The sequence below is a fragment of the Mustela erminea genome, chromosome 5, assembly GCF_009829155.1.
Source record: "Mustela erminea isolate mMusErm1 chromosome 5, mMusErm1.Pri, whole genome shotgun sequence".
Classification (NCBI taxonomy): Eukaryota; Metazoa; Chordata; class Mammalia; order Carnivora; family Mustelidae; genus Mustela; species Mustela erminea.
In genome coordinates, this window is record NC_045618.1 from 6,679,935 (window position 1) to 6,703,455 (window position 23,521).

Below are 23,521 nucleotides of genomic sequence, written 5' to 3' on the forward strand. Positions count from 1 at the left end.
TAAGTTAAATAGAAGTTAAACATGAAGGGGGCACCTGGGTGGCTCAGTCGGTTAAGCTTCCAACTCTTGATCTCAGCTTAGCTCTTGATCTCAGGGTCGTGAGTCTGAACCCCTCCATCAGTCTCTGCATTGGGCGTCGAGCCTGTTTCTTTCTCTCCCCTCTCCCTCTGTCCCCCCTCCTCCCTCTAAAAAAAAAGAAGGCAGACAAAATCTGCTAAACTATGTTCCACAGTGACTATGCCATGCCCACGAGCAATGCAGAAAAACCCCAGTTTTCTATATCTTCACTAATATTTTTTTCCTTTTTGAAAGTCATAACTGTCTTAGTGGCTGTGAAAGGGTATTTCACTATGCTTTTGAATTCGTTTCCCTGTTGACTAATGATGTCAAACACCTTTTCGTGTGTTTATTGGCCATGTATGTATATGATCCTCTGCCAATTTCAATTGGTCTTTTTGTTGTTGAGTTGCAGGAGTTAAAAAAATATTCTTGATACTACACCCCTATCAGATATATGATTTGCAAATATTTTCTCCCATTCTGTGGGTTGTCTTTTCACTTTCTTGTGTCTTTTAAAGCACAAACTCATTTGTTTGTTTGTTTGTTTATTTATTTATTTGAGAGAGACTGCAAGAGGTAACACGAATGGTGGGGAGGAACAAAGGGACAGGGAGAAGCAGACTTCCTGCTGAGTGGGGAGCCCAACACGGAGCTGGATCCCAGGACCCTGAGATGATTTGAGCCAAAGACAGACACTTCACTGACTGAACCACCCAGGTGCCCCAACATTTTAAAATTTTAATGAAGTTCAGTTTAATCTATTTTTCCTTCTGGCTGCTTATACTTTTAGTGTCATATCTAAGAAACTGTTGCCTAATCCAAGGTCATAAAGAATTATGTTTATGTTTCTTTCTAAGAGTGTCACAGGTTGTCCTTTTACATTTAGGCCTTTGATCTGTTTTTTTAGAGGGGGGAGCGGCAGAGGGAGAGAAAGAGAGAGAGAGAATTTTTTTAAAAAGATTTTATTTGTTCATTTGATAGAGGTGGGGGAAATAGTGGGCAGAGGGAGAGGGAGAAGCAGGCTCCCCACCTAGCATGGAGCCCAGTGTGGGGCTCAATCCCAGGACCTTGGGATCATGATCTGAGCTGAAGGCAGATGCTTAGCGACTGAGCCACCCAGGCACCTAAGAGAGAGAGAGAGAGAGAGAGAGAGAATCTTGAGTAGTCTCCATGCCCAATGCAGAGCCTGAGGTGGGATTCAGTTGTACACCACTGAGATTATGACCTGAGCCAAGGTTAAGAGTTGGACACTTAGTGTAAACCTGGTGATTCACAGACCTGTACCCCTGGGGATAAAAATATATGTTTATAAAAAATAAAAAATTTAAAAAAAAAAGAGTTGGACACTTAACCAGCTGGCCTACACAGGTGCCCCCATTCTATTCGGAATTGGTTTTTGTAAAAAGACTTTATTTATTTGATGAAGGGAGACAGACAGACAGCAATAGAGGGAATACAAGCAGGGGGAATGGGAGAGGGAGAAGCAGGCTTCCTGCTGAGCAGGGAGCCTGATGTGGGGCTTGATCCCAGGACCCTGGGATCATGACCTGAGCTGAAGGCAGATGCTTAACGACTGAGCCACCCAGGCACCCCTGGAATTGTACATGTTGTGAGATCCGGGTAGAGTTTCTTTTCAGTTATTCTTCTGGTACCAGTAAAGCTCCCGATTTTAATTACCAGGCTCAGCACAGAGATAGCAGTCCCCAAACATTTCCATCTGGGGTAGCATTTGATAATTTAAATGATATCCTCTTGTGTGATCGCTCTAGTAATCAAGTCAGATAATTACCCAATTTCAGATATAAGAAAACAGACTTGGAGAGGGTGAGTGAGTTACCTAACATCATGTAGGAACACAAATGACAGAGTCAGAACTTGATACTGTGGGAGAGAAGCCTTGAAAAGGGGAGATGGAAGTCCTGGTCACAGTCTCAATTCTGCCGCTTGTGTTCCTATGATGTTGTACTAGTCATATGCTTCTCGGGGTCTCAATTTCATCATAGGTGGGTTAAGGGATTTGATCTTGAGTAACTGCAGTAACACTTTACTGAGCATCTACGGCATTCCAGGCTGTGCCAGGCGCTTTAAGGATAACACCTCGAATTTTTTTCAATGACCTCACTAGGCAGCAAATCTTCATTTCCCAGAAGAGAAAATGAAGACTCTGCAGTCAGTACCCGAGAACAATCAGCCTGGAAATGTCAAGACCGTTCCAAGAACCCACCCTGTTTCTTCTTAGCCACGTACCCTTCCTGAGTCTGTGTCCTCATCTGTAAAGGCTAATTAGCATTCCTTCCTCCTAGGATTGCTGTGAACAATGTGGACGGAGACCCTCACTCGTGGATGGAATCCTTACTGTAGAGCATCGACAAGATGCCAAACCCTATTGTAGGCGAAGATAGAGGACAAGACAAAATCCCTGCCCTCACGAACTTGACTTTCTAGAAGGGGTAAGGGAACAGAACAAAGACACTTGTGCGCATGCCCACGCACACACACACTGGGTAATATCATATAGTGATAAATGCTCACAAAAAATAGCGTGAGGGACGCCTAGGTAGCTCAGTCGGTTAAGCGTCTGCCTGCTTTCATCTGGGGTCCCTTGCTCAGCAGGACGCCTGCTTCTCCTTCTACCTGCTGCTCCCCCTGCTGTGTTCTCTGTCTCGCTCTCTGACAAGTAGATAGATAAAATTAAAAAAAAACAAAACCAAAAAACAAAAAGTAGCATGAAGTGGCAGTGGAATGAGAACAATCCGAAGCAGTCACATGCGCTGAGAACGGAATGATCCGAAGGAGGCCGACGGTAAAGGTTATGAGACTAGGTTAACCCAAGAAGCTTTTCTGCACTTCCACTATGGGCCAGCAACTGTATTGGGAAGAATGTTCGGGGCGCGGGCGGGGTACATTCTGGTGGTCCAAGGGCTCACTGCGCAGGAGCGGACAACACAGGGCGGATCGATCCTCCGTCGATGAAAGGGCGCATCTAACCAAGAGGTGAAACAATTTTTATCCGTGTTTTTGCAAACGTGTCCAGCAGGCTCAGAGGCATTACCTTAAGAGATCACTGACATACCCACGTTAGGGCTCTAGGTTAATTTTTCCCTTCCCAGCTACTGGGCTCCTGTGGCTTCGATTCCCCCTCCGGACACCAGGGTGCGCTGGAACACTCTCAGTGAGCGCTGACGCCGCCGCGCTCTCCCGACACCCTCTCGCTGCACCGCACTTCCGGTGGCAAGCGGAAGCGGGGGCTCACAGCCGCGGGGGCCGGGGCCGGAGGCATGGCGGGGGCGGGGCTGGGGGAGGCGCGTGCCGAGCAGGCCGGGGAGTTCTTCTCCCCGGCCCTTTGAACGAGGACCGTACAGGTGAGGACTTCTCCTTTCTTGGCCCAGCTTCCAAACCCGTCAGGCCTTCCCCGAGGCCTTCCCGCGTTCCCGCTGTGGGGCGGCCCCCTCCCCGCAACACGCCGAGGCCCCGTGGCTCCCGCCCTCCCTGAGCGGTCCCTTCCCATGGAGGCCCCGCCCCGGGCTTCTCTTTCCGGGGGCGCCCCCTTGGGGGTGTGTGCCCGCCCCTTGGTATCCCCTTACCGCTTTGGAAGCCGTCACGGCGACTTGAGGGGTGTGTGCGCCAGCCCTTGTGGGGAAGCTGAGAGGCAGTAAGGGGAAAAGGACTCCTAGTGCCACACGAGGAGCGAGTGGCCCCATTCAGCCAGGCTTGCTTCTTTCATTCATAAATAACGTACCGAAGGCGTACGAGGGGCCAGCCCCCTTGCTGGGCACTGAGAACACTGAGGTGACCGAAGCATACCTGGTTGCTTCCCGTCTAGGGAGTACGGTGTAGTGGGGAGTCTGTCATTAAGCACACAGCCGTGCAGGTAGAGGCAGGTGCGCGCATTGTGGCTGTTACTATGGAGAAGACAGACGGAGAAGTAATGGGGAGGCCTGCTGTAGAGAGAAAGATCAGAGAGGAGATGACACTTGGGCTGCAACTTGAGAAACTATGCAAGGGCCCCGGGGAAAGACGTCCTAGGCAGAGGGAACAGCTCCTGTGGATGTCTGAGTTGGCAAAGAACTTGACGTGAGGCAGGTCCAGCGTACAGGAAAGGAGGCTTAAGATGTGTCCAGGAGGGTGATGGGGTGGGCAGAATATGTGTACTGGTCAGGAGCTCACCCTTAGTGCCACAGGTAGGAGTGAAGTGCAGAGACAGAGTTGAAGGATGACCAGTGTTGTGAAGGCGAGATGTGGCTCTTAAGTTGGTATTTGAAGACTTCTCTGAGGAGGAGATAATTAGGTTGATGTCTGAAATCGGAGTTAGCAAAGGGAGCAGAAGAGCTTTTTTAGATGTCAGTTAATAGCAGGTGCCAAGCTTCCGAGGCAGGAGGTGGGATCCCTGTTGAAGAAGTGGTTCGAGTTAGTGGGAACAGATGGGGTTGGAGAGACAGAGCTGAGACCTTTGAGCGCCTGGCTGTCGTGTTAAAAAATTTTGATTCTGATCATAAAGAGCAGTGGGAAGATGCTTTCCTGTTTTTAATCCGTAGTGGAAAGGGTGTGGTCACAAAAGCATTTTTGGAAAGATCATTGGCTGTTGCAAGGAGTGGGCTTAGGTAGGAAGCTGATGCGGTGTCGCAGGCGTGAAATTATAAAAGTTGGGATAAGGGTACTGCAGGTTGTGATAGAGGTAAGTGGAAGATGAGAGGGCTATTTAGTAGGAGAGAAAACCTCCAGAGTTTGATGACTGATCAGGGGGCCGAGGGAAAGAGGTGTCAAGGAAGACGTCAGGTGTCTAGTTCCCGAGAAGCGGGAGAGTAGCGGGGCCATTCACTGGTCTAGGGGAGCTGGGAGAGGGCCAGCTTTTGGGGAAATAACACTAGTTACTCTGACTCTTTTTATAATAGTTCTCACCCTGACTAGAAGGGACTGACTTTCTTTCTTTCTTTCTGGAAATAATTTTACTTACGTTTTGGAGAGAGAGAGACAGAATAAGAGAGAGAGCACAAGCGAGGTGGAGAGGCAGAGGGAGAAGCAGACTCCCCCACTGAGCAGGGAGCCCGCAGAGGGGCTCGATCTCAGGACCCCAGGATTATGACCTGAGCCAAAGGCAGGCGCTTAACTGACTGAGCCACCCAGGCACCCTAAAGGGAGTTTCATTTCATACTTTTTCTACAGTGTTTGAATTTTTATGAGCGTGTATTATTTTTTTAATCAGAACAATAAGAGAACAAGTTGAAAAAGCCTTAAATAACTTCACCATATCTCTAAAAATCACAGTTGTGTGATATGAAATAGAGTGTGTGGAGGGAGAGGGAGAGAGAGCGTGCATGCTGAGAGAAGTATTGGGAAATTCAGTGAGGATTTTCTGTGTAATTTGGAGCTGAAGTTAACAGGTCCTCAACTCCACTTAGCCTACCCCCTCACACCTTTCATACCAGTTTCTGGTGTCTTTGCCTTTTTTTTTTTTTTTTTTTAAGATTTTACTTATTTATTTGAGAGAGAGAGAGAGCACGAGATAGGAGGAGGTCAGAGGGAGAAGCAGACTCCCCATGGAGCTGGAAGCCTGATAGGGGACTTGATCCTGGGACTCTGGGATCATGACCTGAGCCGAAGGCAGTCGCTTAACCAACTGAGCCACCCAGGTGCCCCTGGTGTCTTTCCCTTAAGAAGACAAATCAGAGAATTTAAGATTGGGCTATACAAAGTGTGCATCAGTTTTCTTAGAATTAAGCATCTATTTTACTTAGTATGATCAGTGGCTCTTTCTAAGTTGAACGGCTGTAGTATACTTGATCCCACTCAGCAGTTTGTTTGCTAGATGGTGTCTTGTGCCTAGTCCTCCCGTGCCTGGGCCTTATCTGCTTTTGTCTTCCCATTCCGGTCACCCTGATTCCAGCCCTCATCTTAGGTTGGCAGGGTTACCCTTGGCAGGGATTGAGTGAGGCAATTTTGTATGCTGTTTGGTACTTTGAAATGCTTAAACCTTAATAGTGTGTTTTTTAGGCTGTATTACAGTAGCCACAGCAACAATGTCACTTTTAACAAGGAGTAGCTGTGTGAAATTCAGGATTTGTTGTTCGGGTATGGAGAACATTGCTCACTCTATCATGCCTAGGTCCTTTGAGAAAACTTAGGAGAGGGATTGCTTTTAAACTCCCGTGCCGGGAAGAGCTGTGCTTCTTCCAGGCCTCTGTTAAGTTTCTATCTTATTGGCTGTGCATATTCTGTAACTGATTGGTTTTTCCTTTTTGCTTTGCTTGGAAAAATCAAGGCCAAATTAGAAGCTTGGCAGTTCTTCAAGTCTACATGGTACGCATTTCTCTGTACATCTGGCTTCATCTTACTCTCCTGCATTAGTATTTTCTTCACGATGATTATTTCCTAATAAAAGAAAAAAAAACAACTCTGAGTAAGTTCAAATAATACTTTAAAAGTATATGTAGTCTTCAAAGTATGATAGTACAGCTTCCTTCTTTCTGAAGTGCTCCTCTTTTACTTTGCCTAGTGAATTCTTGATCCTTCCAGGCGCCTGTTGGAATGTTGCTCCATTCATTCATTTACCATGTTGCTGAGCCCTTACTGTGCCTCAGGTACTGCCCCAGGTGGTGGGATTCACCTAGAGTTGGGCAGGGCCCCTGGGGCTGGTGTGTGCTGACAGGTACTTGTAATTGAGATAATTTCAAAACATCATGAGGGCTAAAGGAAGTAAAATAGGGTAGAATGAGAGTTGATATGAATGGGAAGATAGGAAAAAATCTGAAGAGTTGATTTTTAGCTGAGATTTGATTGTTGACCCAGAGGCAACAGTTGAAAAACGTTGTTCTGCTTCCTTCTGGTCTCCATAGTTTCTCAAGAAATCCAGACATTTGAATTGTTCCCCTCAAGGTAATATACCTCATCTACCTGGTTGCTTCTAAGATTTCTACTTTGTGTTTTAGTTTTTAAGTTTGACTATAGTGTGTCTGGGCATGGATTTCTTTGGGTTTATCGCATTTGGGGTTCTCTGAACTTCCTGAATCTTGGGTTTACATCTGTGAGGGTTTGTTTCTGGATTCTCTACTCTATTCCATTGGTATATTTGTTTTTATGCCAGTACCACAATTTTTTTTTTTTAATTACTTTGGCTTTGTAATGTGTTTTGAAATCTGGAAGTCTGAGTCTTCCAACTTTGTTCTTTTGCAAAATTATTTTGGCTGTTTGGGGTTCCTTGAGTTTACATGTGCATTTTAGGATAAATTTTTCTATTTTTTTTCAAAAACCACCGTTGGGATTTTGTTAGGGATTGCATTGAGTTTATAGATTGCTTTAGGTAGTATGAACATCCCCCCCCGCTTTTTTAAGATTTTATTTATTTATTTGAGAGAGTAGGTGAGAGAGATCACAGAGGGGGGAGAGGGAGAAGCAGATTCACTGCAGACTGAGCAGAGAGCCCAATGTGGGGTCGACTGCAGCACCCTGAGATTGTGACCTGAGCTGAAGGCAACCACTTAACTAAATGAGCCACGCAGGTGCCCCAGGTAGTATGGACATCTTAAGGGCTAGTAAATACATTTCTTTAATGAACGTGCACGAGATGTTACTCTTACACTGAACAAATTTGATGTATTTCTGTGTTTATTCTGTTGAATATTCCCAACAGCTAAGAGTGCTTTGAAGGTGTTCCTAGTGAATTAGGTCCTTCCTTCAAACCTGTTTTTAGAATCAGAAATCTCAGGACTGTTTTCTGACTGCGATCTGGGAAGGAGAAGTGCTGATCGCTGGCACCCTGCGAGCTCTTAGGTCCCGGCTATCAGGAGGAAAATCTCTTTGACTTCTGGATATTTATGTTTGGGTCAATTTTGTTTTGCTTTCTTGACTTCTTCACTTTTCCATGCAGAGATGTGATAATGGATCATCATGTTTCCACCATCAAACCTCGAAGAATCCAGAACCAAAATGTCATTCACCGCTTGGAACGGCGGCGAATCAGCTCAGGCAAGGCAGGCACCCACTGGCATCAGGTCCGAGTGTTCCACCAGAATGTCTTCCCCAACTTCACGGTCGTCAATGTTGAAAAGCCTCCGTGTTTCTTGCGTAAATTCTCGCCTGATGGGCGCTACTTTATTGCTTTCTCCTCAGACCAGACCTCTCTTGAGATTTATGAGTACCAGGGCTGCCAGGCAGCTGAGGACTTACTGCAGGGCTCTGAGGGGGAGATCCTGTCCAATGGCAACGACCAGCGGTCAGTCAACATCCGCGGCCGGCTCTTTGAACGCTTTTTTGTCCTGCTGCATATTACCAACGTGGCCGCCAACGGGGAGCACCTGAACCGGGAGTGCAGCCTCTTCACCGACGACTGCCGCTGTGTCATCGTGGGCTCAGCTGCCTACCTCCCGGATGAGCCGCACCCCCCTTTTTACGAGGTTTACCGGAATAGTGAATCCGTGACCCCTAACCCCCGGTCCCCCCTGGAGGACTATTCCCTTCACATCATCGACCTTCACACGGGCCGCCTGTGCGACACCCGCACCTTCAAGTGTGACAAGGTGGTCCTGTCGCACAACCAAGGGCTGTACTTGTACAAAAACATCCTGGCCATCTTGTCGGTGCAGCAGCAGACAATCCACGTCTTCCAGGTGACTCCTGAAGGCACTTTCATTGATGTGAGGACCATTGGCCGCTTCTGCTACGAGGATGACCTTCTCACGGTGTCGGCCGTTTTCCCGGAGGTGCAGCGGGACAGTCAGACGGGCATGGCCAATCCTTTCAGAGACCCTTTCATCAACTCGCTGAAACACCGGCTGCTCGTGTACCTGTGGCGCCGGGCAGAGCAGGATGGGAGTGCGATGGCCAAGAGGCGCTTCTTCCAATATTTTGACCAGCTGCGGCAGCTGCGCATGTGGAAAATGCAGCTTCTGGATGAAAACCATCTGTTTATCAAGTACACCAGTGAGGACGTGGTAACCCTGCGGGTCACAGACCCATCACAGGTGTGAAGTGCTCTCAGGCCCTTTATTGCCTCCAGCCCCTCGGGAAAGTGGGAAGGTTTCTCTCTTTGCCTGTGGCCAGCCTCTCAGGAATTCCCATTTTCCATGCTCTTGAATTTTTGGTAGCCTAGGCCTCAGTCTTAAAATAGCTCCAATTTTCTCTGGCCACCTGTATGTATTTGGACAAATGGAAGCCAGATCTCAAGTCATTGACACGAGAGTGGTCAGCTCCGTGATTAGTACCCTAATTATCCTGCAGAGCATTTTCACTTCTCTTGAGAAAGAAGCCCAAGTGCTACAAAGTCAAAGTTTGGACTAATCCGGCCAAAGTGGGTAATCTGGTCTTGACTTTGTGATACTGTGCTAGTTGGTCTGCTTTAGTTCTAGGAATGAGAATGAGCCCACCATACCAAAAAATTTTTCTTTTTCTTTTTTTTTTAAAGATTTTATTTATTTATTTGACAGAGAGAGACACAGCGAGAGAGGGAACACAAGCAGGGGAGTGGGAGAGGGAGAAGCAGGCTATCCACTGAGCAGGGAGCCTGATGCAGGACTTGATCCCAGGACTCTGGGATCATGACCTGAGCTGAAGGCAGACGCTTATTGACTGAGCCATCCAGGTGCCACCCCTGCCAAAAAATTTTCTAAAAATTGGCCTTCCCTGCTTAAGTGGTTAATTTCATTATACTTCTTCACAGAATCCTTAGGAGGTAACTAATAAGTAACTTCATCTGGCAGTTAAGTTTTATGACTTTACACTGACCTTGCCCATGTGCTGGACCATAGGCTGTAGAGCAGTGAAAAGATTAAAAGAAAGCCCATACTTCTGATCTCCCAAGTGAATCATTAGGACTGCAGATCCTAGGGTATTTCAGTTTGGATGAAAGATCTTGGAGAGGAGAGAGCTGTTCCACAAATGGGAATCAAGTGGTGTTAAGGGCACAGAAAGCTCACAAGACTCTTGGGTTGGAACACCATGTTGAAATTCAGGCTGTTTTGGGGCATTTCTCTTTGAGAAGCTCTCCACTTTAGTGTTGGTCGAGTAAGAGACCTACCTTTCTCTACTCTTGCCCCCTGTTCTCCTGTTTCCAGAATGTCTCCTTAGATAGGAGTTTGGGGATTCAGAATCGAGAGCAAACCAGTCAGCTACAAAGAAGGCTGTCTTGTATCTCTCACTGACTTGCATTTGGTTCTAAGAGAGACTGTGCAGGAGACTGTTCCTAAGACCTTACCAGCCGTCCACAGTAAAAGGCTTTCCAGTATCTTTCTTCCGAATCATAGGTTGTATATTCTAAAAAAGGTGGGTGGTGGGAATAATATGGTTGGAGATTAGATTTTCTGGGTTATTTTCTTTCCTGTTAATGACGAAATTGCCCATTGAGCCATTACATATGAGAGTCTAGTCCATCTTATGTGTCATAGAAGATTGGCAGTGACACCCTTGACTTCTGTCCCCTTCTGTATTTCCCAGTCTGCCCCGGAGGAAAGGCTAGTAACGTTTGTATAATTTTATATTCACGTAATTATGGTGCATCCTGGTGGAGCCCTGATAGGGTCAAAATGTTGTCCAGGTCTATAGAAAGGACATGAGTCAATCTTTTATTTAGGTTTGAGCTATAATTACCTTTGTCATTTGGAGGGAATAAATTGTCTCTGATAGCCACATTTGAGATTATCCTTCTTCCCTTTGCTAAAACATGACCCACTTATTTCTGGTAGTTCTCATAAATTGTGGCTAGACGCAGTACTGGTGCTCACTGTTTTGCTTACAGAGCTTGTAACTTTAAACCCAGTTTGCCCTAGTTGTCCTCCCGCCCCCTTCCCCAGTTTAATATGATAGGTTCCAATAAGGTTAATGAGAAAAAGTGCATCTACACACAAAGCCTTGCTAATATTATGAGTCTTATTCTCAGGTTACTCTGCAGCCTCTTTAATTTCCAGCCATATTTAATTTCCAGGTGACCGCAAAAGTCATGTAATGAAAGCTCTGGGAAGGACTGATGAGTAGTAAAACAGGTGGGCCATGTGGCTCCAGGAACTGATGACTTTAACTCCGTTGTAGGAGGGGGAAGTACTAATCCTAACGTTCTGAAAACTTCTGGAGTCCTGTTGAAAGCTTGCAGATTGGTTCACATTGCCACATTCATTGGGACAAAAACCAGGGGTTCCTGCAGCTTTCTTGTTAGGCAGGGCACAGCACTGGTGGTGTAGAGGGCTGGTTGCCGGGGGGGCCAAGGCAGAGAAAGTAGTGACTCTGCCACCTACGGTATTTGAATGCTTTTCAGTTCCCCCCTCTGATCTTAATTGCTACAAATCTCGAATGTATCTTCCAAATGCTCTTGGCCGAAAGAATATTTAAGAAGAAAGAAAAGGAAAATGCCTCCCTGATTTTTCATTTGTTCAGCAGCAGTTCCCTGCTTGGTTGCAACTTGCCTGGGTAGTTTTAGGACACAGTGTACTTCAGGTGTCTCTCTGCATGATAGAAATCTTAAGAGGAAAAATAAATGTCCCTACATTGAACTTTCAACTGTACATATACAAGAGAAAATAATTTGTCAACAGGCGGCTACAGCTACCAATCACTTTCTCAGCAGGGAGGAAAATTAAATCTGGCATTTTAAAAAAGTGCTTTTTATTTCAGGTTGGGTTAGGGAACAAGTCAGGAATAAATACTAGGAAGAAAAAGTGTTGAATTTGCAGAGTCCGAAGTGGAAGATTGGAAACCTTTCTACACATACACGCAGGCTAGCTCAGTAATCCTAACAGCACAGATGTGGTGGGAGACCCTGCAGTATTGGCCACGACTGATGGCCCTTGATTGATGAAGTGCACCGAGGCTTCCTCCTCTCCCAGAACCACCTGGAGCCATGTTTTAAGCTAGTGTGGGAGCAGAAGTGTTTGCTTGTTGTACTTGTTGGAATTCTCAACCAAGTGGTAAGCTTCCAAGGCATGGCAGTATATCCAGCTGTCTCATAGGTCTCTCTGTTCTTCTGCAGGCATCTTTCTTCGTGGTATACAATATGGTGACAACAGAGGTGATTGCCGTGTTTGAGAATACATCAGATGAGCTTCTAGAGCTCTTTGAGAACTTCTGTGACCTCTTCCGTAATGCTACCCTCCATAGTGAAGTCCAGTTTCCCTGCTCAGCTTCCAGCAACAATTTTGCAAGGCAGATCCAGCGCCGGTAAGCTCTTCCACCAGGCTTAACAGGCGTTAATTTTTCTTTAGCCAATTCACCGGTGTTAGGCCAGTAGTCATGTCCTCCAAAAAACCGTTCCTGTATTCTCTGTGCCCTTCTCGCTTTGGTTTGGTCTGCCTGTTGTAACCCCTCGGGTCATCCTGAACTTCTGTCTTGTCTGTCAGCACCTGTGGAATTACTTGTGCGTTATCTCTGATTTGTCCTAGAGGAAGGAGAGCTGTGAGAGCTGCAGAAAGACCACGTCTTTATTATTTATTGCTGTGTGCTCATGATGTACTGTCAAACATTTAAGTATTTTTTGAGAGAATGACCAGGGAAATAATTGTAGAACTTTTGGTTAAACATGATGTGTTGAACACGTGCATTTATCTCTGCTCCATCCTGTCACCCTACCAAAATGACAATAAAGGAGGAAGAGGTATAGATATCACAAGAGCCAAAGAAAATGGGAGAGGATAGGCACTGGAGACAGGAGATGATTATCAATGGGAGAGAGATCTGAATCGGTGCTGGGAGCTGAGAAGCTAATTGATCACCAGTAACTTGACACCAACTTGGCACACTTCAGAGAACAAAAGCTTAAGACTAAAGAGCTTAGCCATCAAGAAACAACTTGCCTTGCCAGAGAAATCTGGAAGGGGTTGGGAAATCGGAAGCCCTAGGTACGTCTGAAGATACCTCTGATGGGTAGGCTTCAATAGGAGGATTGGGTGAGGGTCTGGAAAGAAGTAACCAGGCCCTCTAGCCCCCTTCTCTAAGTCTGTCTCTTCACCACCTCGTCAGAAGGCTGGAGCTTTATCCACTGGAGAAACTGAACCATGTAGGCTCTGGTTTCATGTTCATGAGGCACAGTGGAGGTAGGGATGAGATTCGTCATGATAAAAACAAGAATTAAGTGAAAACCAACAGAACTGAAGGTGAGATTCCTATCCCCTTTATCAGATTGCAGAGCCAGGCTTATACTCCTCAGGGAAGACGTTCGGGATTTTTTCCTTGGGAAACTGACCAACCCAAAGAAGAGACCTTCAGATACTCATACTTAGAGTCCCTCCACCAACAGCTGGCTCACCCTAAATTAATACCCCCCATCAGCCAGGTCTTCCCGTGAACCAGTTTCAAATGTAATTATCTGAGTACATTATTGTGAAATGAAAGGTTACCTTGGGCCATTGGCCCAAGCTGAATCCTGCTCTAGTCAGTCAGTGCCTTATTGGACACCACATACTAAATTGCTCCCCCAACTCTAGACAGTTAGGGAAAATATCTGCTTTAGGTTTCAAGATAGGTCAGACCAGAGTGAACAGATGACTCAGAGTAAGCATTACTGCCGCTGAAAAAAATGAACAAAAATACACTAATGTAGTGGCCTCATCTTTATATAAAAGGGTAGTACTCAGTTAGAAATAGATGGATATTGGTTTTCAGACAAGTTACTTGCCTTTTCCTTTTTCTCTGGTTCACACAAACTTTCTGCCTTACAAGCATTTCTTTTTAGTATAGAAGGATTTTTGGAGGCAGGACCTGGATCAGAATTCGCTTTTTTCATCTTGGAGTATATTTTCTTCTTTTATTTTTATTATTTTTTTAAAGATTTATTTAATTTGAGTGTGGTGGAGGGGCAAAGGGAGAGAGAGACTCTTAAGCAGACTTTACACTGAGTGTGGAGCCCAGTGAGGGGCTGGATCCCACAACCCTGAGATCAGGACCTGAGCCAAAACCAAGATGCCACTGACTTTTTTCCTTCTTCTTTTTAAAAAAGATTTTATCTACCTATTTGTCAGAGAGAGAGCAAAGCAGGGGAAGTGGCAGGGCAGAGCAGGCAGAGGAGGCAGAGAGGGAGAAGCAGTCTCCCCGCCAAGCAGGAACCTGAACCAGGACTCGATCTCAGAACTCTTGAGTTCATGACCCGTGGCGACAGCGGACACTGAACTGACTGAGCCACCCAGGCATCCCTGAATTTTCTTTTAAGTGAGCTTTAAAATCAGGCAGGTCATTATCAACTGATTACAAAGTTGGGTACAGCTGGCTGAGAGAAAGTATAAAAGTCACTGGAAGGTAAACTCCCATGAGGGTAGGGATTTTAGTCTGTTACATTCACTGCTGTACCTGTAGCACCCAGGCTAGTGTCTTCCATGTGGAAGAAGCTTATTAGGTGTTTGTTGAAGGAATGAACTCACCCAGTAATTAGAGGAGGCTGTTTTTTGAGAGTTCTTTCAGAATGCATCTAGAATTAAGTGAATTGTAGGAAGTCTCAGGAGGAGAAAATAAAAGTTGAAAAGAAAGGCGGAGTTCCAGCTTTGTGATCCTCGGAGTTTTGTATCATACCACTGGAAGATTTTGACAACTGCAGATACCCTCATGCTTCAATTTTATAGTTGATCTTAAAATTCCCTTGCTGATAAGTTGTAATAATTGCAGAAAATGCTATTTTCAGTGTATATTTAATATTGGTTTTTAGGGGCGCCTGGGTGTCTTAGTTGTTAAGCGTCTGCCTTTGGCTCAGGTCATGATCCTGGAGTCCTGGGATCGAGCCCCACATCGGGCTCCCTGCTCCATGGAAAACTTGCTTCTCCCTCTCCCACTCTCCCTGCTTGTGTTCTCTCTCTTGCTATGTCTTTCTCTGTCAAATAAATAAATAAAATCTTTTTTTAAAAAATTGGTTTTTAAGATAAAATTATTACAGGTCTTTTTTCCCTAGCCAATTATATTGAGAATTATATATCACTGCCTGGGTGGCTCAGTCGGTTCAGTGTCTGCCGTCACTGTGGGTCATGACCTCTGTCTCAAACTGGCATATAACATTGCATAAGTTGATGATGTATAACCCAGCACTTTTATTTTAATTAATTAATTAAAAGTTTTATTTATTCATTTGACAGAGAAAGCATGAGCACAGCAGGGGAAGAGGCAGGCAGAGGGAGGAGGGAAAAGCATGCTTCCTGCTGGGCAAGGAGGCAGATGCAGGGTTCCATCCCAGGACCCTGGGATCATGACCTGAGTTGAAGGCAGATGCTTAACCCACTGAGCCACTCAGGTGCCCCATCTCAATGCTTTTAAACATAACCTGGGGAATCCAGATGCCATAGTAGTTTGGTATTCAGTATTTGATACAAAAGAGGGAGCAGATTATACCAGTACTCTTTGAAATTTTACATTGTTTCCTCTTTTTTTTTTTTTTAAGACTTTATTTATTTGACAGAGATCACAAGTAGGCAGAGAGGCAGGCAGAGAGAGAGAGAGAGGGGGAAGCAGGCTCCCCGCGGAGCAGAGCCTGATGCGGGGCTCGGGATCGTGACCTGAGCCAAAAGCAGAGGCTCAACCCACTGAGCCACCGAGGCGCCCCTACATTGTTTCTTTTTATGTTCAAATTCATATATCTGTTTTATCTCCCCCACTGTATCATAATGTAATGAACTGTATCATAATGTAACATTTCATTAAGCATCTTGTCATGATTTGCAGCATTGAAAATATAATGTTTATATAAGTTGGAATTATTTTTTATTTCTTGTGAACACAGGGCTCTAAAATGATCAATTTTACAGTCTCCAGTCATCTTTTAGTAAAAATAAATGAATGTGGATCTATTATAGGTTAGATGAATGTTCAAGTAAAAAAGGGACACCAAGGTTCGTGAGTTACTTAAGGAAAATCTTTATTTTGAAAGAGACCAAAATAAAACAAACAGTAGAAAGAATAAAGGAATAACACTGCAATCACTGAAATAATTGATGCTATAAAAAAGAAACATTCCTAGAACAGAAACTTAAATTTTGTTAGGAAGAGTTGAGGAATTCTCCAAAAAAATAGAGTAAACTGATAAAAAATAGGAAAATGGGAGAGAAATGAAGAAAAGAAATAAAGAGAATTTGCCGAGGACATCCAATATCTGGTTATTTCCACAAGGCACAGTAGAGAAAATGATAGGAAGGAAATAATGTAAATATAGTTTTCCAGGCCTGAAGAACATCAATTTCGAAATTTGCAGGACCTTTCAGTGGTGTGCTAGGACTGGCTCAGGCTGGCTCATGAGAGCCTGTTTGTTAAGCTTTCAGGAATTTTTGCAAGCTATTGCTAAATGTGGTCATTATTGAAAACTAATTATTTTGGGGGTGCCTGGGTGGCTCATTCGGTTAAGCATCTGCCTTTGGCTCAGGTCATGATCCTGGAGTCCTATAATTGAGCCCCATGTTGGGTGCCCTGCTCAGTGGGGAGTCTGCTTCTCCCTTTCCCTCTTTTCCTCCCCTGCTCATGTTCTCTCTCTTTTGCTCTCTCTCAAATAAAATCTTTTTTAAAAATCTTATCTTTAATTTAAAAATATTTTGTAGTTATTTTACTGCTTACGTTTTTGAGTGTATTTGTATCTGTTTTATCTGCACGATGAAAGTATTACCTGGTGATGTGCTACTGCTCATCTTGCGACAGCTCCACATTCAGCAGTGTCACCTTGGTACCTTGAAGTTGATCTAAAAGGTACCTAGAAGTACCTTTTACAGCAGGAGGATTTACAGCACAGAAATTGGCAAGTGCTGCAAAACATGGCTCATGTCCCCAGATAAATAATTATCTAGCTCCATCAAGTGCCTCATAAAAAAGACCCATACCGAGGCATATCATCATAAAATTTTGGAACATTGAGGGGACACCTAGACAACTCAGTCATTTGGGTATCCAACTCTTGATTTTGGCTCAAGTCATGGTCTTGGAGTTATGGGATCAAGCCCCACATTGGGTTCCATGTGGAACCTGTTAGGATTCTCTTTCTCCCTCTGCCCCTCTCCACTCATGCTTTCCCTCTCTCTCACAAATAAATAAATCTTTTAAAATGAGGTTTGGGAACATTGGGGATAAAGAGAAGATGGTAAAAACTTGCAGAAAGAACATGTATTTTACATGGTAAAAAATAAGTCATCAAATAGTGTTGGACTTAGAAGTAATAACACTGAAAGCTTGAAGCCAGTAAAGTCGTGCCTCCAGAATTCTGTGAAAAAAATGATTTCCAGTCTAGAACTTTATATCCAATAAGGTGGAATAAGACATTTTCAGACATGAAAGTTCTCAAACAAAATTGCCTCTCATGTACCTTTTCTAAGGAAGCCTCTGGAAATTGTATTTTCCACATAAAGCACAAAAGTATGGTACAGGAAGTAGTCTGAAACTGTAGTTCGGGGGGAACTGATGGTTTAGGAAAAGGTGGGGAAGAATTGATTAAGTGCAGGAGAGGTTGTGGGACCTAGTACTGGAGGTTCAGGACCTAGGAGGCCATAGTGCTGGAAGGATAATCTCTGTGAATTTAGAAGTCCCCGTGAACTGGGAGAGGCATAACTGGGCAGAGTGACAGTGAACCAGGAGTTAAACGCCAGAAGACGTCCCAGGGATAACTGCTTCATCCTTTTGTCAGTGGAAAGCCCGGAGAGTGGAGCCAGTGGTGCCGCTGGGGAAGACGAGCTGCTTCAGCCAAGAAACCGTCGTGGAGGCTGTGACTTAGGATTGTCATGCAGCCGTGGGCCAGCCCCCAGCATCTGAAGCCAGTGAGCCTTGCAAGGCAGAGTGTGAATTATGAAAGGTAGTACTAGATCTCAGCTGGAAAGGAGCTGCAAACCCGAGAGCCCAGAGTCTTTGATTTTAGCCCATTCAAAAGGGAAAGAAAGAAGTTCTCTTTGGCCCAAGATTTAATTTTGTGATTCACACTGAGGCTGTGAAAATTACTGTCAAGAGGAGTAACAGAAAAGCAGTATCGAGAGCTAAGCTTTCTTCGGGGGAAACTGAGATCTGTTGATGTCCGTCCAGCATCACAGGTTAACGGTGAAGGCAAAAATCTGATCCCATTTCTATTTTCTCCCTGGACTAAAAAAATTATTTCCCTTTAAGTTTTAAACCGTATGATGGGGCGTCTGCCTGGGTGACTCAGTTGTTAAGCGTCTCCCTTCAGCTCAGGTGGTGATCCCAGCATCCTGGGATCGATCCCCACATGGGGTTCCTGGCTCAGCAGGAAGCTTGCTTCTCCCTCTCCCATTCCCCCCTTTCGTGTTCCCTCTCTCGCTGTCTGTCAAATAAATAAAATCTTTAAAAAATATACAGAGATTTTTAAAACTGCATTACTGATAGTTGACGTTTTTTCTAAGAAACAATGGGACAGTGAAAAAGAAGAAAAAAAATCAAAATGTGATCACACAAATGCAATTATCATTTAGATACATTTCTACGTCTTTTTTTAGGCCTAATTTTTTTTTTTTAAGATCATGCCCTGAGCCAAAGGCAGATGCTTAACTGATTGAGCCACCTAGGCGCCCCTTTTTCTTTGTTTTTTTAATCATACTGTGGGTACAGACTGTAGCCTGTTTCTTTTACTTAGCATTATGATAAACATTTCCTCTGTAACCATGTAATCTTTGGATATTGTAGTTTTCCATTAGGTTTTTAATTTTCTGTCAGTTTTTCATTATCATAAACAATACTGTATTGAATGTGCACAGAGATTTTTCTGCATGTGGGATTGCTTCCTTAGGGTAAATTTCTAGAAGAGTAGAAATACTTGGTCAAAGGGTATTAAATTTAGTATTCTTGGCAGTTGTGAGTAATTGCTCCGTTGTTACTATTACTCAAAGTAAATGAGATTTGTGACTCTGTGTCCATGTTACTATTCTTTAGGTACCGATGTTTTTGTGGGAGTACAGGCAGCGAGCCCCCAGACTTGAAACAAGGGATGAGTGTTTTTTCGAAAGTTTTGATGAAAGTTGACTTACAACTGATCCCAAGAAGTCGGAGAGAGGCTCCTCATTTCCATGCATTCCCTGCTCTCTGTAGCTCCTTTTTAATGCAAGCTGAGACTGCCGTTTGGGGAAGTAGATTTGAGTAGAAGTGTTGTCATAGAATAGTTACCTCATTGGAAACTTGTTTAGAGAGTCTGTGTTAACTTTTCTAAAGTGATTCAGTGTTCTTACTTCAAGTTCTGTTTTCTGGTTTTTGAGAATGTTTGTAGCCAAGCAGACTTGTGATGTGTGGGAGTCCTGACGTCCTTCATTATCTGGATTTCTATTTACAGAATGAGTTGTTTTTAGACATGTTTTATCGATCTGAGCTCCAAGGCAGCTTCGCGTGCCTGCTAATGCAGCCTTCCTCCCTGGTGCTTTGTTTTAGGTTTAAAGACACTATTGTAAATGCCAAGTATGGAGGGCACACAGAGGCAGTGCGCCGGCTGCTGGGTCAGCTCCCCATCAGTGCTCAGTCTTACAGCGGGAGCCCCTACCTCGATTTGTCTCTCTTCAGCTACGATGACAAGTGGGTGTCTGTCATGGAGAGACCCAAGACTTGCGGAGATCATCCTATCAGGTACACGATCACTGCTCCAGTGGCTAACTGCCCACGGGCTAAAGATGGCCTTCTCTCTCTTTCTCTCTCTCTCTCTCTCTGTCTCCCCTTGAACCTCATTCTACTGCGACCATGCCCACTGGGACTCATGGGTTGATTGGAAGGACGGGCTGTTTTTATAATGTGATGAGTGCTTTTGATCATGTCGGTACTAGTCTCATACATTAAGTCGTTCTGCTCTTTGCTTCTCATCAAAACATCCAATTCAGGTAAGTGTTGTTCCCCTTTAAAGGTACCCAGGGTAGGAAACCACATACCGTTTCATAATAGTCTTTATAGTTGAGACTTTCTAATTTTATTTCACTCAAATTATTTTATCCCCTCATGTTACCTAGTAGAAAAGATAGCAGAGATAATTTGGGAAACAGGCAGGTTTTGGAGAAACATATGCGTCCTCACATGAGAAATTTTAGAATGTGGACTACTGTGTTATTGCTAGAACCTGGAAAACTAAGCCAGTCCTTCCCTCACAGACTTCCACTCCACAGACCACCGCCCCCCCGCCCCGTTTTCTCCATGTGGGGAGCTTGTGTTTTGTGTGCTGTGTTAGATACTAGGGAGAGGGACTGGTACCATCACCACCCGTGGGGGGATTTCAGCGGGGGGGTGTTCTGGAACCCTTAGCTGGAGAGTGGAAGGCCTTTTTCACATGGAAGCAGTGTTAGGTAGAGTTTCACTGTCCAGCTTCATTGTGTGCTAAATAGACTTGTGTAACACATTCTGAACAGTTAATCATCGCTCATAGTATTTCCTTTAGGAAGTTGTAGTCAAGTTCCAAAAACCAGTTGATTTTTTTTTTTTTTTAAATTCTAGAAAGCTTTAAACATATAAAATGTGGAAGAGTATAATGAACCTGCACATAGATTTAACAGTTATCAGGTCCATGGTCAATGTTGTCATCTCTTTCTACCCCCACACCCCACCAAACTGCCACTGTTGATTTTTCTGAAGCAAATCCCAGATTTTATAGCATTTTTTACTCATATATATTTCGGCATGAATTTCTAAAAGATAAAGACTTAGAAAAATATATCCTCCATACCATTACTCTGTCCTAAGACGACCACCAAGTACCTAGTTTTCACATTTTCCCGTTGTCTTGTAAATATTCTTTTTATGGTTCCATTTGTTCCTGTCAGGATCTAAACAAGGTTTACACATGGCATTAGTTGCTACTCCCTTAAATCCATTTTATTCTGAAGGTTCTGCTTCCCTCTTACCTTCCTTGCAGTGAAATTGTCCTGTAGTATTGCCCACATTTGGAGTCTGCTCGTGCATCCCCGGAGTAGTGCTTACGATTTTTCTCATTCGTGTACATTTCCTGTGAACTGATAGTTCGATTTAGAAGCTCAAACAACTCACTTTACCTTACAAGCTCTTTGTGTGTTGGAGACTGTGTGGGTGAGGTGAATGTGGTTTTCACACAGAAAAGCCTATCATGGGCCTCATTTGATATTGTCAAGGTAGCATGAGATCCATTTCTCTCCTTTCTGACTTGCTTTTCTAAAATGAAAAGAGAGTAACCTAAGTTACAATTTGGAAATGGCTATTGCCTCTGACCAGAGGGGTTTTTCACTTACTTTTAATTTAAAGTGAGAAATGTGAGGCTATGAAAGGCATTAGAAGAGGAGATGCCATGACTTGAACACCTGTACTGTGTGTTCCATTCTAGTCTTTGTCAGGACGCATGTTCACATGTATGTTGTTGTAGTCCTGGTTAGCATTGTCCTGTGTAGCCTGCTTTTATTTTAGAAACGTTTCTTGATGTTATTCCGTAGTCCTCGGAGTTCCCATCCAATGATGGCCTGTCACTCCCTCAGTTAGATGTACCACAGTTGACTGAAGTAGTCCCGTCACTGAGCCTTTATTCTGGCTTGTATTTTTACACTGGAGCTGTGCTAGAGTTGCCGTCTTTATTCATATCACTATGTCCTCCCTTTAAATTAAGTTCTGAGGATACAAATTCGTGGAAGTGGAATTATTGAGTCAGAGGCTATGAATATCTTTATGTCTACCATATGTTTGCTTTCCAAAAGGGAAGTCATAGAGCTTCGTAATTCAGAGCACTTCATTTTCTAGGACTTCCCCTACCTCGTTCAGCCCCAGCCCCACTGAATATCTCTAGTTCCCCATACCCGAAGACGTTTATCATGTGTATGGGAAAATGTCTTTAATTGTGGGGATGAATGGAAGTATTAGTTGAAAAATGAAAAACTACTTAGTATTTTGTTTTTGTGTGTGAAAAAGAGCCTTCCAAGAGAATTTTTTCTTAAAAATGAAAAACTCAAACACGGGCCAAGATCTGCGCTTTCCTGGGTATAGCCACTCACCACATGTGGTTGAGCACTTAAAATGTGACTAGTCCATGCTGAGACGTGCTCGTGTGTCACACATCTGATTTCAAAGGCTTAATACAACAAAAAAAGGAATGTGAAATACCTCATTAATATTTTTTTACCTGGATTATAGGTGGAAATGATAATATTTTGGATACCAGTATTGGGTTAAATAAAAAATATATCACTAAAACTAATTTCGCCTTTCTCTTCTTACCTTTTTTAATGTGCCTACCTGGAAATTTAAAAGTATTCATGTGGCTTGCATTTCATTTCTAGCCCTAGCCTAGGCAGTCTTGGGGCAGTTTTTCTGGAAAAGGTGTGGCTGTACTTAAGGCTTTAACTGAGGGTCATTTTGGGAAAGAGATGACCCAGTGACTCAGGACAGCTCAGGAAAATTCATAGTCCCCCTGGCCATAAAACGAGCTGCTCAGACAAAGGTGGTTTTGCATTTCTGATAACCTGGGGCCGATGTAAAAGGCGATATGGTAGGATTAGATGAGTTGCCGCGTCCTCGTGCTGTGCAGATTACAAGATGGTTGTGACTCTCTGTACCATCTTCTCTTTCTCTCCTTCTTCTGTGTAGGTTCTATGCCCGGGACTCTGGTCTGCTCAAGTTTGAGATCCAGGCAGGCTTACTGGGCCGCCCCATCAACCACACCGTGCGACGCCTTGTTGCCTTCACCTTTCACCCTTTTGAGCCTTTTGCTATTTCAGTGCAGAGGACTAATGCTGAGTATGTTGTCAACTTCCATATGCGACACTGCTGCACGTAGGTGCCTCACCAAAGCCCAGTTATCTGGTCTTCCAAGACATTGTCCCCTGCTTGTGTCGGTGGACTCCGAAGCAGAAGCTCCTGGCTGCAGCTTTGTCTGATCCAGACTGTTGTACCCGAGAGGGGAGAGCCAGAGAGAGGAGCGAGGGTGGCTCAGTCTAACGGAATACGTATCCCAATGGACACGGAATTGTTATCGTATCCAAATACTGATGGATTGAAAGTCCCCTGGTCTTTCCCCAGTGGGAATATCCAGCATTAATTACGTCCATTTAATTGTTGTCTTATTTTGCATTTTATTGCTTTGAAGATGAAAGCATTACCCTGTTCCCTTTGCTCTTTGTTCTTTGACATTATGATCTGTTTTGGCATTATGGCAGTCTGAAGCAGGGAAGTCTTACTGACTCATGGGAACTGTGTATATCCTTTCCCTGTGGCCGACAATGGGGCTGTCTTTATTAAAAAAAAAAAAAAAAAAGAAGAAGAAGAAGAATAAAGCCTTGCTATTTTCTTACTTAAATGTATCCCATTTGTTGATTGCCTTATGTCCTACCTCACCAAATGCTTTTCACCTTATGGGTTCTAGGAGGGACTGTGAAAGGGGTCAGGGGCCATGACTCCAGGGGCCACCCTTGGGAGAACTTAGCGGTGTGTGCCAGCATGTAAGGGTGTTCTCGGCCAGGACTGTTTCCTTCCCTGGGGTTCTCTCCTGGTAATTGTTATAGCTGGAGAACTGGGCATAATTGCACATTGTCATGAGGAAGCACGTTCCCATCTGTACCATCTGTGTCATGCGGGTGGAGGAGTGAGTGGTTCTCTTTGGCCA

The 23,521-nt window shown here is 44.3% G+C and overlaps 1 protein-coding gene across 3 annotated transcripts; it reads left to right on the forward strand.

The window, feature by feature from the left end:
• Positions 1-3,309: 3,309 nt before the first annotated feature.
• DET1 (DET1 partner of COP1 E3 ubiquitin ligase) lies at positions 3,310-23,173 on the forward strand. 3 transcript variants are annotated; one of them, XM_032342071.1, is made up of 5 exons: positions 3,310-3,422; positions 7,925-9,017; positions 12,011-12,198; positions 19,354-19,545; positions 22,507-23,173. In XM_032342071.1, the coding sequence occupies exons 2-5, from the start codon at positions 7,935-7,937 to the stop codon at positions 22,694-22,696; spliced, it is 1,653 nt and encodes a 550-aa protein (XP_032197962.1). In that variant the 5' UTR covers positions 3,310-3,422; positions 7,925-7,934; the 3' UTR covers positions 22,697-23,173. The 3 variants fall into 3 exon arrangements, 2 of the variants coding, with proteins under 2 accessions (XP_032197962.1, XP_032197961.1); XR_004285568.1 differs by lacking the exon at positions 22,507-23,173 and adding an exon at positions 17,615-17,779 and having other exon boundaries at positions 3,336-3,422; positions 19,354-19,439; XM_032342070.1 differs by lacking the exons at positions 19,354-19,545; positions 22,507-23,173 and adding an exon at positions 12,623-13,809 and having other exon boundaries at positions 3,336-3,422.
• The last annotated feature ends 348 nt before the right edge of the window (positions 23,174-23,521 follow it).